This window comes from Notamacropus eugenii, chromosome 4 (genome assembly GCF_028372415.1).
Source record: "Notamacropus eugenii isolate mMacEug1 chromosome 4, mMacEug1.pri_v2, whole genome shotgun sequence".
NCBI classification, from domain to species: Eukaryota; Metazoa; Chordata; class Mammalia; order Diprotodontia; family Macropodidae; genus Notamacropus; species Notamacropus eugenii.
Window position 1 is genome coordinate 342,015,487 of NC_092875.1, and position 16,773 is coordinate 342,032,259.

Genomic DNA, 16,773 nt, shown 5'->3' on the forward strand with positions numbered 1-16,773 from the left:
AAAAAATGATTACCTTTCACAAGAGAATAAACACAACTCTGATATATTAATTTGCAAATCATTCATTTCCATTACAGATATAAGTCCTTAGGATGATCAAGAGTAAATGTAGGGCAGGGAGAGGAGAGGGAGAGAATCAGCCAACCAGGTCCACATACTTGAATCTTGGCTTAAGGTGTAGTATCAGGGAGGTATCATTGCATTATAAACAGAGCACCGAGCTAAGATTTAAAATCTAGAGGCCTGGGTTTCATTCCCATCTCAGGTACTTATTAGCTGTGTGACCATGTTTTAAGTGTTCTAACCTCTCAATAGACTCAGTTTCATCATCTGTAAACAGGATAGTATTATACTACCTAGGCTCTGCAAACCTCAAACTGATGAGGAAGCAAAAGGATCCAAAGGTATTTTCAACAATAATTTTCAAATGTACAGGAACTCATCTTTTTTGTATGAAATTTTTAATGCAGTACTTATAGGTAAGGGAAAAAAATGCTTTTTCTTTTAAAAAAAAAAAACCAAACTGAATTTTTTTCCCCAATATTCCTGTGATTTTACTGCTAAAGGGAATGCCCAGTGAGGAGATGCTGTCAACTGATACAGATCAGCACCTGTTTTGTAACTTAGAGAATTGTTTGGACACTGAAAGGGTCACACAACCACTAGGTAGCAGAGGTAGAATTTGAACTCAGATCTTCCTGACTTGAAGGCAAGCTCTCTATCCACTATATCATGCTGCATCTTCATAAAAATATGAATCCTAAAAATAAACTTTAAAACACCAGACTTTTATTTTTTTAATTTTAACCTTTTTGGTACAATTTGTGAAACATTTTAATCTCCTAAAAGCAACAGGTAAAGAAAATTATTTTTTAACAATGTAAACAGTCATTTCACTATACCTGACAGGAAGTGTTCTATCACCTTTCCTTCTGTCCATTTCTCTCTGGGGAACAGGATACCAGCGGAAATTCAACTTCCAATTGAATCCACCATATGTCATATCAGAGCCTGCCATGTACTCAAAAGTATCATCGCTGATAACATCAATGATAGGGCACACAACTGTTCTCCTAAAGAAACATATGAAAACCAATTAGTGTGATATGTGCTGTAAGAAAATAAATCATACACTATAAGAAAATTCATTTATTTCATTTATAAAAAGTCTCCAATGTACAAAAAATATTTACGAAGTTATGACAGGAACCTGTCATTTGGCAGAATAATCATCCTAGCATAATTATGAGACAGAAGACACTTGACCTTATCCTTTAAATTGTTGATTCACTATGGTCAAAACAATTTTTTAATATCTTTGGTTTGAAGTTACTGCTTGTTATTCATTTATTCAGCAGATATTTAAGTGACAGAGCAGGGAGGTCAAAAACCAGCCAGGAGACACAGGCTTGGCCCTTGAAAGGATATTATTATCTGAGGAAGCAAAACAAACAGACATGAAATATCTAGAGAACAATATAAGGTAATAATGCTGATCTACAGTAGATTTGAAATATCACATTTCAAAGAAGGGAAAAAACTGGAATGGGAACAGCCAGGAGGTGGTTCTTGAAGGTTTTAGGAGTAGATTGGCAAAGAAAGAGGAAGATGGTCCAGGCAAAACTAGTACTTACAGGTAGAGCAGAGAGATTAAGCAAGATATATAATAGGGGATATGGATAAAATAGCTACCTTAACTCTGCTTGAAGTAACTAAACCAACAGGGAATATATGTACTGAACTGGCACCAGCAATTCTGACTGCTAGGCTAATTTAGTTAAATATATTCTCTTTTGGGTGCTCTTTTTCAACTGTATATAACATATGCTGTGCTATTATCCACTTCAAATGGGTCACTGACAGAAATAACAAGGAATATAAATCAATCAGGCCCTACACTGCAAATTTTTCAATTTAAAAGAAGTAAGCTAGGCAATTTTTATATTTTATTTGGGGGTCCAAATCTTAAAAAACTATAGAAAAAGTGGATGTGTGCAGGAAAGTAAGCTCCTTGGGAGCAGGGATCATTTCATTCATCTGTATCTGTATTCCTCATGCCCAATATACTGCCTGGTACATAGCAAGAGCTTAATAAATGATTGTTGATTGATCACTATAAACATATACTCATTTTAGTATTTTTAATCACTAAGTAATATAAAATACATAATTAAACAAGATGATGAAAAAATATTATCTGTGCAAATAAACATTCCCAAGTCTTAAAACAAGCTATCTTAAGTTTTAAAGAAATTTTTCTTTTAGTTAAGCAAAAACTTAGTAATAATTAAAAACTATGTCATAATAACAGTCATGCACTCCTTTAGACTACTCACAACTTTTTCTCTAAAATCAATAATATTAGTAAAATTTTAAAAAATTGTAGTTGAGTAAAAATATTTGTGAACCTGAAAGTTAAAGATATTTTATTTGCAGGATGACATTAAAAGCAATGTGGATTAAAAATATATCCATTATCTAAATTGTTTTTTATTTTTGCATTTTTTGGCTGAGAAACATAACAAAAACTCTCTACACATTAAGTACTTTATTCTATTACTTCATCAACTATACAAGTACTGTCATGGTTTTGGAGTTGTAGCCAAATATTTTATATAATGTTCTATATGCCTAAGAATAGTCTAAATGTATGAAAATGGACAATTCTCCCCAGAATTCTATACCTAGGTTACTGAATACCTTTCATAGGAACTAAGACAGAATAAAAATTATTAGAGATTTGGGATTTGGGGAAGGGATATAGGAAATGGGGGTGGGGTGGGGGTGGGATATACTAGAGGCAGCAACATTCAACTTTTGGGAGAAAACTGGGGATTAATTTTACATTTAACATTTACAAGGCTAGTTCTAACATGTTATAAAGGCAATTTTCTAAATAGTTGGCTTTTAAGTGCCAAGTTTTTAAAAAAGTTTTAATACTGTTTAATTCTTGAGATACAGCTTACTTTAATATAATCATTTTCGTTCCCTTTCCCATTTCTTTCTCCTTGTGGTTTCCAATTAAATTCTTTCTAGTTTTGCTTTCCAACACTAAGTACTAGGAAAGAAAAATCTAAAAATGTCCTATCTCTCAGATAGTCTTCCTGAATTATATCAAAGAGCAAGGATGTGAAAGAGGGAAAAGTCAATTGATCTCCAAGTTAAGAAATTTCACTTTGTCTCAACCAAGCTATCAAAGTAGAAAGGAGGGAGGCTACAATTAACTTTCCTGGTAGGAGGATGTAACTTTTTAAAAGCGAGTATTGCTGGAAAAAGTATTTCATAATTAAATGAGGAAATCTGATTTATACCCAAAATAATACAGAACATACATGCCCAAACAAACCCAGTAAGAACATTTATCATGTCATTTACTCTATGTATTGAAGTAAAGACTATCACATTACATAAGGGTAAATGCACTAAAATCAGTCTGAAAGAATATTAGTTTCCAAATAATTACCTGTCAGCTTTAATTCTTGCCAACAGTGGTTCCAGCCATCCCACTGTACACTCACAATGAGCATCTAAGAAGGTGATGACCTGGCCTTTAGAAACAGCAGCTCCTTTTAATCTGGCTCTGATCAGTCCAGAGCGCTGCTCCATTCGAATTACTTGAACTGGGACTTTCAATTTCCTTACATAACTCTCCAGAGGTCTCTTTAAAAAGTCTGAAAAGAAAAATGACAAAAATTAGGCAAAAAAAGCTGGATTTGTTGCTGCTATTTGGACACCATTTTTCTCTGCTGCAACTGAAGAATGCATGAGTAACTAAGGCAAGTAAACAAGAATTTACTTAAGCATTTATTAAGTGCCAGTAACAGCGCTGGGGATATAAAGACAAAAGTCAAGCTGTTGATATCATGCAGGATATTCCATTCCTCCCATTTTATCCTCTTCCTCTCATTTCTCAGTTAGGAAAAATTCATTCCATAATATAAATTAAATCATCTAAAGATTCTTGCATTACATGGGGGTGTGGTACGTGTATGTGTGTGCACGCAACATGTACATATATCAAATATAAAAAATAAATACAAGATAACTGGGGTGAGTGTGGCAACAGCAGCCAGAGAGATGAGTAGAATGTGGCACTTCAGCTGAACTCTTAAGAAAAGTAGGAATTCAAGAAGCAAAGGTGAGGAGAGATCACATTCTAGGCATGAGGGACATCCAGGTCAAAGACATGGAAATAGAAGAGGGAGGACTGTGTGTGAGGAGGAAGAAAACCAGTTTGACTGGACCACAGAGTACAAGAATAGAAGTAATATAGACAAGCTCTAGAATGATAGGATGAGGTAGAGTTACAAAGAATTTTTTTAAAAAATATATAATTGGAGGAAATATTAAGTTTGTTTTTTTTTTTAGAGGGAATGGGTGAAAATAAAGATGTACTTTTCCCCCCAACCACATTCACAGACTTCTTGAAATCCAATCATGGATGCCAGGTTAAGAATCCTTATACTAATTTTAGGAGCCAAGATGGCACAGTAAGCAGTAAATTGCTGTCATTCTCTCATATTTGACCTCTGAAAAACCCAGAAAATAGTGCCCCAGGAAAAATCCTGAAACAGAGGAAAAGATGGGGTAGCCTTTTAGCCTAGGAAACTTGGAGGATTGGCAAGAAAGGTCCACCTCACTCAGGTAAAAGAAGAGTGTATTCCAAAACAGAAGTGTCCCAGAAAGCCAGCAACAAGCTTTACCTCAGCAAACCAGTAAGAGATCTTGAGCTCCAGGTTGGTGGAGCAGGCAAACGCCAACATCAGGACCCCTCAGGGAACCAGCAGATTCCAGCTAGGAGAACCATCAAATACACTGGCATATCCTGGGTGGGCAGGCATTCTCTAGCAGCAGACCTCCACGTGCTTCAGAACAGACCCAGTTGGGTAGGCATCCTTCAGCTGCTGAACCTCCCTGTGCTCCAGCTTAGCCCAGGAAGACAGGCATCCTCCAGTGGCCAGACCTCCACATGATTCAGTGTAGCCCCAGAGAAATGCAAAAGAACTTCACCCATTCTCAGAACAAGCCAGACACCACCACTAGGTTCCTAGCTCAGCACCAGGTCAGATGCCAGACCCCTATAGCCTCCAGCTGCCAGCACCTGAGGCCCCAGCACACAAAGCTAGTGTCCAGGCTCCTAGCACCCAGCACAAGAAACTTGGATCAGAGGCCCCTGTGTTCTAGAAGCAGAGCTCAACTTTAGAAGACTGGAAAAAGGCAAACAAGATCAGCAAAAAGCAAAAATGAACACTGACCACAGACCATTTCTATAGGGACAGGAAAGATCAAAACACTAACTTAGAAGAGGTCAATATTCTTAAAATACCTATATTCAAAACCTCAAAGGGAAATATGAATTAGTCGCAAGTCCAGACAGCTTTCTTGGAAGAGCTCAAGAAGGATTTAAAAAGTCAAATAGGAAAGAAAAATTGGGAAAAGAAATGAGAGATATGCAAGAGACAGTCAACAGCTTGGAAAAAGGACAAAAACTGACTAAAGAAAACAATTCCTTAAAAAAAATACAATTGGCCAAATTGGAGAAAAATTCAACTGAATCCCCTGAAAATCTACTTAAAAAATAGAATTGGCCAAATGGAAAAGGAGGTACAAGAGCTAACTGAAGAAAACAACTTCTTAAAAATTAGAAGTGGGCAAGTGGGAGCTAATAACTTTACAAGACAATCAAGAATAATCAAACAAAATCAAAAGAATGAAGAAAAGAAGAAAACGTAAAATACTTCATTGGAAAAACAACTCACCTGGAAAATAGATCCAGGAGAGATAATTTAAGAGTTATTAGTCTACCTAAAAGCCATGATCAAAAAAAGCGCTTGGACAGTATCTCCCACGAAACTGTTAAAGAAATCTGCCCTGATGTCCTGGAACAGAGGGTAAGAAAGTCATTGAAAGAATCCACCAATCACCTCATGAAAAGAGATCACAAAATCAAAATTCGAAGGAATATTGCAGCCAAATTCCAGAATTATCAGGTCATGCAGAAAATAGTGCAAGGAGCCAGAAAGAAACAATTTAAATATCGTGGAACCACAGTCAAGATTACACAGAACCTAGCAGCTTCTACGTTGAAGGAGCAGAGGACTTGGAATATGATATTCCAGAAGCCAATGGAGCTTTGATTACAACCAAGAATCAACTACCCAGAAAAACTGAGCATAATTTTCAGGGGAAGAGATGGACATTCAATGAAAAAGAGGACTTTCAATCATTCCCGATGAAAAAAAAAAGTTGAACAGAAAATCTGATCTTCAAATACAAGATTCAAGAGAAGCATAAAAAGGTAAACAGGAAAGGAAAAAAAAACATGTTATTCAATAAGGTTAAATTATTTACATCCTTACAGGGGAATATGATACTTGTAACTCTTGATAACTATATCTTTATCATGACATTCAGAAGGGGATATATATAGACAGACGGTGGGGGTATAAGTTGATTTTGGTGTGATGCCAAAAAACCTAATTAAGGGGTGAAAAAAAAAGGATTGTACTGGGAGAAGAGCAAAAAAAGGAAGCAAAAACAGGTAAATTACATCACATAAAGAGGCATAAAGATCTCTTACAGTAGAGTGAAAGAAGGGAAGGAGGTGAGCACTGTTAGAACCTTACTCTCATTGGATTAGGCTCAAAGAGAGAATAATATATATACCCAGTTAGGTATAGAAATCTATCTTACCCCACAGAAAGTAGTGGGGGAAGGAGAAAGAAAAGGGAGGGGATGAATAGGAGAGACAGAAGTAGAAAAAAGGGGAAAGAAAAGGGAGGGGGGCTGACAGAAGGAAGGGGAGGTTAAGGGAGGTAGTGGTCAGAAGCAAAACACTGGTGAGAAGAGACAGGGTGAAAGCAGAGAGAAAAGTGCAAAGAGGGGGAAAACAAAACTGAGAAAAAGACACATTTAGTAATCATTAACTGTGGAATGTAAATGGGGTAGACTTTCCCATAAAACGAAATTGGATAGCAAAGTAGATTAAAAACCAGAATTCTACAATCTGTTGTTTACAAGAAATATAGCTGAAGCAGAGAAATACACACAGAGTAAAGGTAAAAGGCAGGAGAAGAATATATTCAGCCGAAGTAAAAAAAGCAGAGGGTAGCAATCCTGATCTCAGAAAAAGCAAAAACAAAAACTGATCTAATTAAAAGAGATAAAGAAGAAAACTACATCCTGCTACAAAGTACCGCAGACAACGAAGTAATTTCAATGTTAAACATATAAGCACCAAGTGGTAGAGTATCCAAATTCTTAAAGAAGTTAAGTGAGTTATAGGAAGAAATAGAGAGCAAAACTATACTAGTGGTGGGATCTCAACTTCCCCCTCTCAGAACTAGATAAATCTAACCATAAAATAAAGAAGAAAGAAGTTAACTAGATGAATAGAATTTTAGAAAAGTTAGATACGGTAGACTTCTGGAGAAAAATGAATGGGGAAAGAAAGGAATATATCTTTTTCTCAGCAGTACATGACACCTACACAAAACTATGTACTAGGGCAAGGGTGGGGAACCTGCGTCCTTGAAGCCACATGTGGCTTTCTAGATCCTTGGTTACAGCCTGTTGACAGCCCAAGTTTTATAGAACAAATACTTTTATTAAGGGGGTTTGCTGTGTGAAGTTTGGATTCAGTGAAAGGGCTGCACTTGAGGACCTAGAGGGCCACAAGTGGCTTTGATGATGTAGGTTCCCTACCCCCATATTAGGGCACAAAAACCTCACAATTCAATGCGGAAAGGCAGAAATATTAAATGCATCCTTTTCAGATCATGATGCAATAAAAATTACATGTACATGTCATCAATAGGCAGACAAAAAATTAATTGGAAACTAAATAATCTAATCCTAAAGAATGAGTGGGTCAAAAAACAAATAAAAACAATCAATAATTTCATCAAAGAGAATGACAATTATGAGACAACATACCAAAACTTATGGGATGCAGACAAAGCAGTACTTAGGCAAAATTATTCTCTCTCAATAAGCTTACATGAATAAAATAGAGGCACACAACTAAAAAAGCTAGAAAAAGGACACATTTAAAATCCCCAATTAAATACCAAATTAGAAATTCTGAAAACCAAAGGAGGAATTAATAAAATTCAAACTAAGAAAATTATTAAACTAATAAATAAAATTAAGTGCTGGTTTTATGGAAAAAAAACAATAAAATCAATAAACCTTAGATTAATTTGATTTTAAAAAAGAACAGAGGAAATCGAATTACCAGTATCAAAAATGAAAAGGGTGAACTCTCCACCAATGAAGAAGAAATTAAAGCAATAATAAAGAGCTATTTCACCCAACTGTATGCCATTAAATCTGACAATGTAAGTGAAATGGATAACATTTTTGTAAAAACACAAATTGCCCAAATTAGCATAAAAGGAATTAAAATACTTAACCCAACTTCAGAAAAAGAAAGTGAACAAGCCATCAATGAATTCCCCAAGAATAAATCTCCAGGACCAGATGGATTTACCAATGAATTCTAGCAATTTAATTTAAAGAACAATTAATTCCAATAATATATAAAGTATTCAAGAAAATAGATGGAGTCCTGCCAAATTCTTTTTATGATACAAATATGCTGCTGATACCTAAACCAGGAAGAGCCAAAACAAAGAAAATTATAGACCAATTTCCCTAATGAAAATTTTGAAATAAAATATAAGCAAAAAGATCACAGAAATTTATCACAAGGATAATACCCTATGGCTAGGTGGAATTTATGCCAGGAATGTAAAGCTGGTTCAGTATTAGGAAAACTATCAGAATTGACCATATCAATAACAAAACCAACATCTCTAGATGCAGAAAAAGCTTCTGACCAAATACAACACCCATTCCTATTAAAAACACTACATAGCTTAGAAATAAATGGAGTTTTCCTTAAAATGATAAGGAACATCTGTCTCAAATCACCAGCAAGCATTACACATAAAGGAGATGAGCTAAAAGCATTTTCAATAAGATCAGGGGTAAAACATGGATGTTCATTATCACTACTGTTATTCAATAGTGTACTAGAAAGCTTAGATTTAGCAGTAAGAGAAGAAAAAAACTGAAGGAATTAGGATAGGCAATAAAGAAACAAAGCTATCACTCTTTGCAGATGATATGAAGGTATACTTAGAGAATCCTAGAGAATCAATTAAAAAACTACTTGAAATAACTGACAATTTTAGCAAAGTTGCAGGATATAAAATAAAACTACATAAATCATTGGCATTTTTATATATTACTAACAAAGCCTAGCAGTGAGACAGAAAGAGAAATTCCATTTAAAGTAACTGCAGACAATATAAAATATTTGGGAGCCTACTTGCCAAGACAAATCCAGGAACTATATCACAATACAAAACATTTCACATAAATAAACAGATCTAAATCATTGCAAAAAATATTAGTTGTAGGGGCGGAGCCAAGATGGCAGACTAGAGAGATGGACCTGCTATAGCTCTCTCACCCATAAAATACCTGTATAAAATGACTCTAAACAAATTGTAGAGCAGCAGAAGCCACAAAACGACAGAGTGAAAGAGATTTCCAGACTTGGGGGAATTGAGCAGCTGATCTCAGGCTCAGTCCTGACCTGCGGTCCTGGGGTGAGGAGGAGCACTGGCATGGTGGAGCTGGTGGAGGTTCTGGAGGGGGAATCCTACTCGCAGATCCTGGGCAAAAAAGCTTGTGGATGCTCCCAGACCAGGGCGCAAGCCAGGAGAGGAGGAAACTCCTCTCCCTTGATTGTGCCACATTGGAGGAACTGAGAACTTACAGGTCCCTAGAGTATACCCTCCACTTGACAAAGGACTCACAAGTCCAGTAACTGGCTGGGAACATGCCAAAAAATGGGGGGAAAAATAAAGACTATAGAAGGTTTCTTGATGAAAAGACATTTTCTTCCATCCTTTTGGATGAGGAAGAACAAAGCATAACATCAGAGGAAGACATCAAAGTCAAGGTTTCTACAACCAAAACATCCAAAAAATTATGCAATTGTCTCAGGCCACAGAAGAACTCAAAAAAGATTTTGAAAATCAAGTAAGAGAGGTAAAGGAAAAATTGAGAAGAAAAATGAGAGCAATGCAAGAAAATCATGAAAAGCAAGTCAACAGCTTGCTAAAGGAGACCCAAAAAATGCTGAAGAAAATAACACTTTTAAAAAGACTAACCCAAATGGCAAAAGGTCCAAAAAGCCAATGAGGAACAGAACGCTTTAAAAAGCAGAACTAGCCAAATGGAAAAGGAGGTTCAAAAGCTCACTGAAGAAAATTTAAAAATTTAAAAATTAGAATGGAGCAAATGGAAGCTAATGATTTTATGAAAAACCAAGAAACTAGAATGAAAAAATAGAAGACAATGTGAAATATCTCACTGGAAAAACAAGTGACCTGGAAAATAGATCCAGGAGAGATAATTTAAAAATTATTGGTCTACATGAAAACCATGATCAAAAAACGAGCTTAGACATCACCTTCCAAGAAATTATCAAGGAAAACTACCCTGATTGTGTGTGTTCATTCACCATTTTCGAAGAAGACCATGACATCAAAGAAATGATGACATGACTTACACTTTGTTTTGAGGGATCAGAGGGTAAAATAGGAATGTAAAGAATCACTTTCTTAAAGAGATTCCAAATGGAAAACTCCTAGGAATATTGTAGCCAAATTCCAGAGTTCTCAGGTCAAGGAGAAAATATTACAAGAAGCCAGAAAGAAACAATTCAAGTATTGTGGAAATCCAATCAGGGTAACAGGATTTAGCAGCTTCCACACTAAGGGATCGAAGGGCCTTGGAATATGTTATTCCAGAGGTCAACCAAGAATCACCTACCCAGCAAACCGAGTATAATACTTCAGCGGAAAAAATGGAATTTCAATGAAATAGAGGACTTTCAAGCATTCTTGTTGAAAAGACCAGAGTTGAACAGAAAATCTGACTTTCAAATACAAGAATCAAGAGAAACACGAAAAGGTAAATGGGAAAGAGAAATTATACGGGGCTTACTAAAGTTGAACTGTTTATATTTCTACATGGAAAGATCATATATATATAGTATTTTTAAAAACTTGTTTCATTTTTTTAAAATGTCATTTTCAGTGAATGAATACATTTCCAAGCACCAGAAGAGACATCCACTTTTGAGAAATTCAGTTAATATCAAACTAAGAGCACTTTATGTTTTGCTGTACTGTTTAATAACAGACCAAATCTAAAGCAGTGAGGTTTTTTGTTTTGTTTTATTTTTGTATATAAATTCCCATTTCTGACTGCAATGTGCAATTAGGGTAGAAAATAAGATTTAGGGTAAGGGAAGAAACTGACATACAGAAAGTTAAGACTATTAATCAGTGAATCTATTATGTGAAAATTACTTGGTTATGAGCCTCCCTTTAAAAAGATCAATTAAACTAAGAGTTCATCAAGCTCAGAAAAGGGAGCTGGACACCAGACCTCAAAGAAATGCATTAACTCTAAGAAAAACATACTTTAAGGATGGGAAAAGGTAATCATTCCTACCTAGACTAACTTCAAGATCAGGAGGAAAAACACTGACCTAGTATAATTCCTACTACTTCATTTGAGTCGAGCAGAAGAAAAACTACAATAGGAAGTTGGAAGGTATTAAGGAAGAGGGAGAGAAAGAAGGTAAGAAAGCAATGATGTGGTATGTATACATAGTAATCCATTTAGATTAGTCTCAATTCCTCACTATTATACTAGCCTTTAAGCTTGGTGGGTAACACCGTTGGAGGGACAAAAGAAAAAGAATACAAAATGATAAAGGAAAAAAAGAAGAAATAGAAGAGCTATGAATTTTTAAAACTGTCTTCAAAACCAGGTTACAAAATACACAAGAAATTCAGTGTCATTACTTTAAAATCAATTTTTTTTTGTTCTTGACCTCCCCTGCAAAAAGAACATACACAGCTTGTAAGAAGTTTGATTACTTTATTTACAAGACTCTGGATGAATTTTAGTTGTTTTAAGAAAATTAAATCCAGTTCCAAAGCATAAACACTATCAGTGAAAATATTCAATAGAATGTGACATGGATGCTAAAGAAGTTTCAAAAATGTATTTTTACAGTGGTATAAACAGCATTATAAGGTGTTTGAAAGGGGATGCAATTAATTTCCACTGTATAAGTTCTGGTATATTCAGCAAGAAACCAATCTCTTGACTGTATAATCACACCCTATATATTACAACTTTAATATAATATGGAGTTCAAGTGATAGGGGATTGGACTCTGTCCAAAAGTATTTTACTAACTGGAAGTCCTAGAAAGAATTCATCTTGAGACAGCCTCACTCATTCCACAGTCCTATTGCTTAGAGACCCAAGGGATTCAAGTATAGCAAGGCTTAAATAACCATGCCCTGATTATCTAAAGAATAGGTATCAAATGCTATTAAATTTGAAGACAACATTTGTCTAGTTTTCTTGCAGTTATTGAATGTAAATGACAAAGGACAATGGAATGGTAAGCAGACTGCAGCATCTACCCAATTACTTTCTCTTTTCTCTCCATCTATTTCACCTTGCTTGGAGGAGTCAATACCCTCAGCTGTGCAACTTCATCCTATAGTTAAACTCTTCTAATTGGTAAGTGAATGCAAACTTATCTAACCCATTATATCTAGCCAGTCCCAGACCATGTTTCACACCCATCCACTCTGAACATTTTACCATCTATTTAATACTCACCTGGCCTTCTCCCTCCCCCCACCCCCCCACCCCTTACACCTTTAGGAACAGTAATCCAATCAAAATCATTGATTCTGGAAAGGGTATGACAATCAATTGGCCTGTAGCTCCACTCACTATTCCTGTGATTCCCCAAAACAAAACTCCCATTCCTGGCTATGAATTCTCTTTATGCGTTTCCTCCCTATTACATACTCCTTGAAAACTACCTAACTTTAGTATCTGTATCTCCAGTGGCTTGCATAATATGAGACACACAGTATTTTATATTAAATATAGCATTTAATAACCACTTTTTCATTCACTCATTCAAGCATCATGACATCAATAATCCTTCTCTAACTTCAACTTCTCAATTGAGAAAAATTTCTTTCCATTATACAAGCTGAATAACTGTACATTATCATCTCAAAAAACTCAAAAAGGTAGTTAAGGGGCATGAAAAAACATGCAGCAATTTTAAGTGGACTGCAGTACATGACCCCAGCTTGTAGGAAACAGCTACAATACCCACAATGAGGACATGACAACTCATTGTGGAACAAAGTTGAAGGATGACAGAGAGACAGTCCTCGGGTTGTCTTGGTATCTGTAAACTATTAAAAGACCCAGAGAAGGCCTTGAACACATTGGGTACAGCCTCCACAGAGGATGTACTGAGGATCTGACAAGAACCACACAAGATAAGGAGCCAGGGACAGTCTATGACCTGAACTTCTGATGTGGGTCTACTGAAGTGTCTCAGGCTCCTGCTCTCTCCCTTTAGGCTGCCTTTAACAATTATTTTTAAAGGACCTGAAAAGTCACAATACAGCTTCAATATATGCATTCCCTTCTAGTGGGTGAATGTTAAGAGACTATACCAAGGTTATGGATGTAAAAGAAAAAAAAAAGAAACCAAGCTGTATTCATGTTCAGAGTTTAATTTGAAGTCTTGATATAAAGGATAAGTCAGAAGTTTATAAGCTCAAAACCTTGCCTTTTCTGAAAAGGATACATACAGGTAAGAATACCAAAAGTGATGGAAGAAGAATGTAACATCCTTAAGTTTCATATTATGTCATAAATTCACTATCTTCTGATAAATATTTACTGATTAGAAATATGTATTGCATGTTCACTGAGTACAATGTTAAGCAGGAATTACCTGACTGATAGATCCTCATTACTTACCAGTAAAACTGTTTCTTCACCAATACTATCATACACCACTTGGAGTTCTAGAAAAGCTTTTGGTCCAGTAGATTTCCACAGAAATCAGGTTAATAAGGAAAAGGGCATATTTCTCCCATTACTGACAATCCTTTTGTGGATAAGTTCTTTAGTTTCCAATTCAATTGTTTATTTTTTTCAAACAATGAAAAATACCCTTACCTTTCCCAGTTCCTCTCTCCCCACGTTGAAAGAAAAAAACAAAATCTCTATTACACTAAAAAAAAAAAACAAAAACAACAACAAACCCAAATCCCCACAATGGCCAAGTCTGCCCAAATGTATCTCAATATGTTACACTCTGAGTCCATCAGATCTCTATCAGCAGGTGGGCAGTATGTTTCATCACAAGTCCTCTGGGATTGTATTTGGTCATTGAATTGGTCAGATTTCTTACGTCTTTCAAAGTTGTTTACCTTTATAATATTCTTGTCATTGTATAAATGGTTCTACTAACCTCAATTTTCAACAGTTCATACAAATTTCTCTGAAATCATCAGCTTCATCTTTTCTAACAGCACAATGGTAATGCATCACATTTATATCCCATAATTTGTTCAGTCATTCCCGAAATGATGGCTACCCTATCAGATTCTGATTCTTTGCTACCACAAAAAGAGTTGCTATAAATAGCTTTGTAAATTCTCAGTTTGTTTCCTTTGGACTAAAACTCAATCTACCTGTTCTACTATTTACCTCTTTCTTCTCCCCTTTCCCACCTGTTTTTCTGCTGAAAGTATTTCTGTGCTAAAGTGTGTGTGTGTGTGTGTGTGTGTGTGTGTGTGTATTCTTCCCTCCCTTGCCCACTTCCAATGAGTGGGGTTCAAGTGCCAGCTGCTTCCTCAATACCAATATCTCTCCAAGCACACTGATTATGTGGAAAAATTTCTTCATTTTTCCTCCCATCTCCCACACAGGTCATTCCTCTTCCCCTCCTTTTCCCTTCTTTTTATTAACCTCCCTCTATGACCCCTGTTCATAGGTTCTGATCAGGTGATCAGGATACATGCATCATTTCCTGATAATAGAATTTAAGCCATTTATCATGGTTTGGTTCCTCTCTTTTCATAGGAATGCATACAGCTTGCTCCTGCCCCTGACCCTGTCTCCAGTGTGCACAAAGATAGCTGAGTCTATCTCCCGACGATGACCTAGGGTGGAAAAATAGCTCACGGATTTTTAAAAAATTTTTCTTGTCAGGATTCTGTTTGCTGTGTTTCCTGGATTCATTTGGAGGAGCTGGGGGAGGGGCAGGAGGGGACAGTACACCATATTCTTCCTGCTACTCCACCATCTTGGCTCTATAGCTTCAGAGTTGTTTTAATTTATATTTTAATGATTATTCATGACTTAGATAATTTTTTCATAATGCTACTTATAACTCTTTCAATCTAATTCAATGATTATGTAAGGAAACAAGTTATAAGAGAAGACTTGATCTCAGAAACAACAGTGGGGAGGAGGGCTAGAACTACCACTTGAGGGATAAGATCTATCTTGAGAGAAAAAAGTTTTACTGCTAAGTCTGAGATTTCTCAAAAGAATGAACTGGATCATCCTTGTCAGCTGTTACAACAGGTTACTATAGAGGCTGGATCCTAGGAAGTAAGAAGAGAATAATAATTGTAGATTATAGCTGCAAAACCAAGGAGAGATTTCTGACAGGAAGCTATGTCTAAGGAAAAAAGTGTTTTGTTTTGTTTTGAAGTACAAAGAGGGCAAAGGAAAACAGGTGGTTAACCTGTGCATTCTAAACAGAGAGGTCTTTTTGTCTCCACAAATGGGTTCTAACTTCAGAGAAGAGAGGAAGTTCAATTTCCTTATAGCAGAATGAGCATTGCATGAAAGCTATAAAGAAGCATTCTTTTAGAAGCAGGATGACAAGAGTGTAGCCAGAGGAAACAAAGTGCTGTTGGTATATTATTCTTTCCTTCAGTGATTCTCCATAGAAAAACTGAAATCTCAATCTCCCCAGGAAAGAACAAGTTAGTGGAGGACAAGTTTAACATGAAAATTTCCATTAACATGCAAGCCTTTTGCATACTTTGAGGAGGAATTAGGGTGATTCATGAGAATAATTTTATTTTATATGATTCTGGTGAAAAAAAAATTGATGCTTGTCTGTTAGGGGACCTGAGTTTGGAAACCTTTCTAAGAAGGAAAAACTTTAAGGAAGATATACAATCAGATTTTCTATTAGTGGGAAGCAGAAAAATATTGAGATGCAACTTGACTGACTAAATCAGTCAGATTGACTGATCTGAAGATCAGATTGACATAATGATCGCAGGTAAACAACAGTATTAAAAGCAAGGGCACAGATTGTTGATGCTTCCATTTTCTGTGGTAAGCTTTTCTGGTGTTGGAACCACCAGGAACCACCAACCTGATGACGTTTAGCTATCTAGCTGAGAAAAAACTACCTACCAGTATTGATGACTTCAACTTGCCAGTTGAACTAGAAGTCACTGAGTTTTAGAATAAATTGTCTTCCTTGCCTTTGGAATTTAATGTGACCTTGTGAATGAGAGGAACTGAGGGGAAGTCTATCTGCATACTTGAAGCTGACCAAAGTTAAGCATTTCTTAGGCCTTATGTTCTCTGAAAGGCTTCTCAAGGAATTTCAAGTCAGTTTAAATTTTAACTTAAACCATGATCTGAATCCTGAATTTCTATCTTTGGACAAGGTCCTTTATTTCAGAGACAGTGTGGATCTATGACCTGGAAGCCCAAACAATCTGCTATCCTACTGTCTACTTCACCATATGTCTATTTGACAATTTTTGTGGGAGGCACAATGGTCTTTCTATGAAAAAGTTAAGATGGAAAGCCTTA

The 16,773-nt window shown here is 36.0% G+C and overlaps 1 protein-coding gene across 2 annotated transcripts in view; it reads right to left on the reverse strand.

Annotated features, from left to right (window-relative positions):
• The window catches only part of GALNT1 (polypeptide N-acetylgalactosaminyltransferase 1), a 182,833-nt gene that overhangs the window by 42,397 nt on the left and 123,663 nt on the right, over window positions 1-16,773 (reverse strand). For both annotated transcript variants that reach the window (XM_072605284.1, XM_072605283.1), the window contains exons 5-6: window positions 3,464-3,671; window positions 903-1,073 (exon numbers count right to left, since the gene is read on the reverse strand). In XM_072605284.1, the coding sequence (XP_072461385.1) occupies window positions 903-1,073; window positions 3,464-3,671 (379 nt within the window). The remainder of the gene's footprint in view (window positions 1-902; window positions 1,074-3,463; window positions 3,672-16,773) is intronic.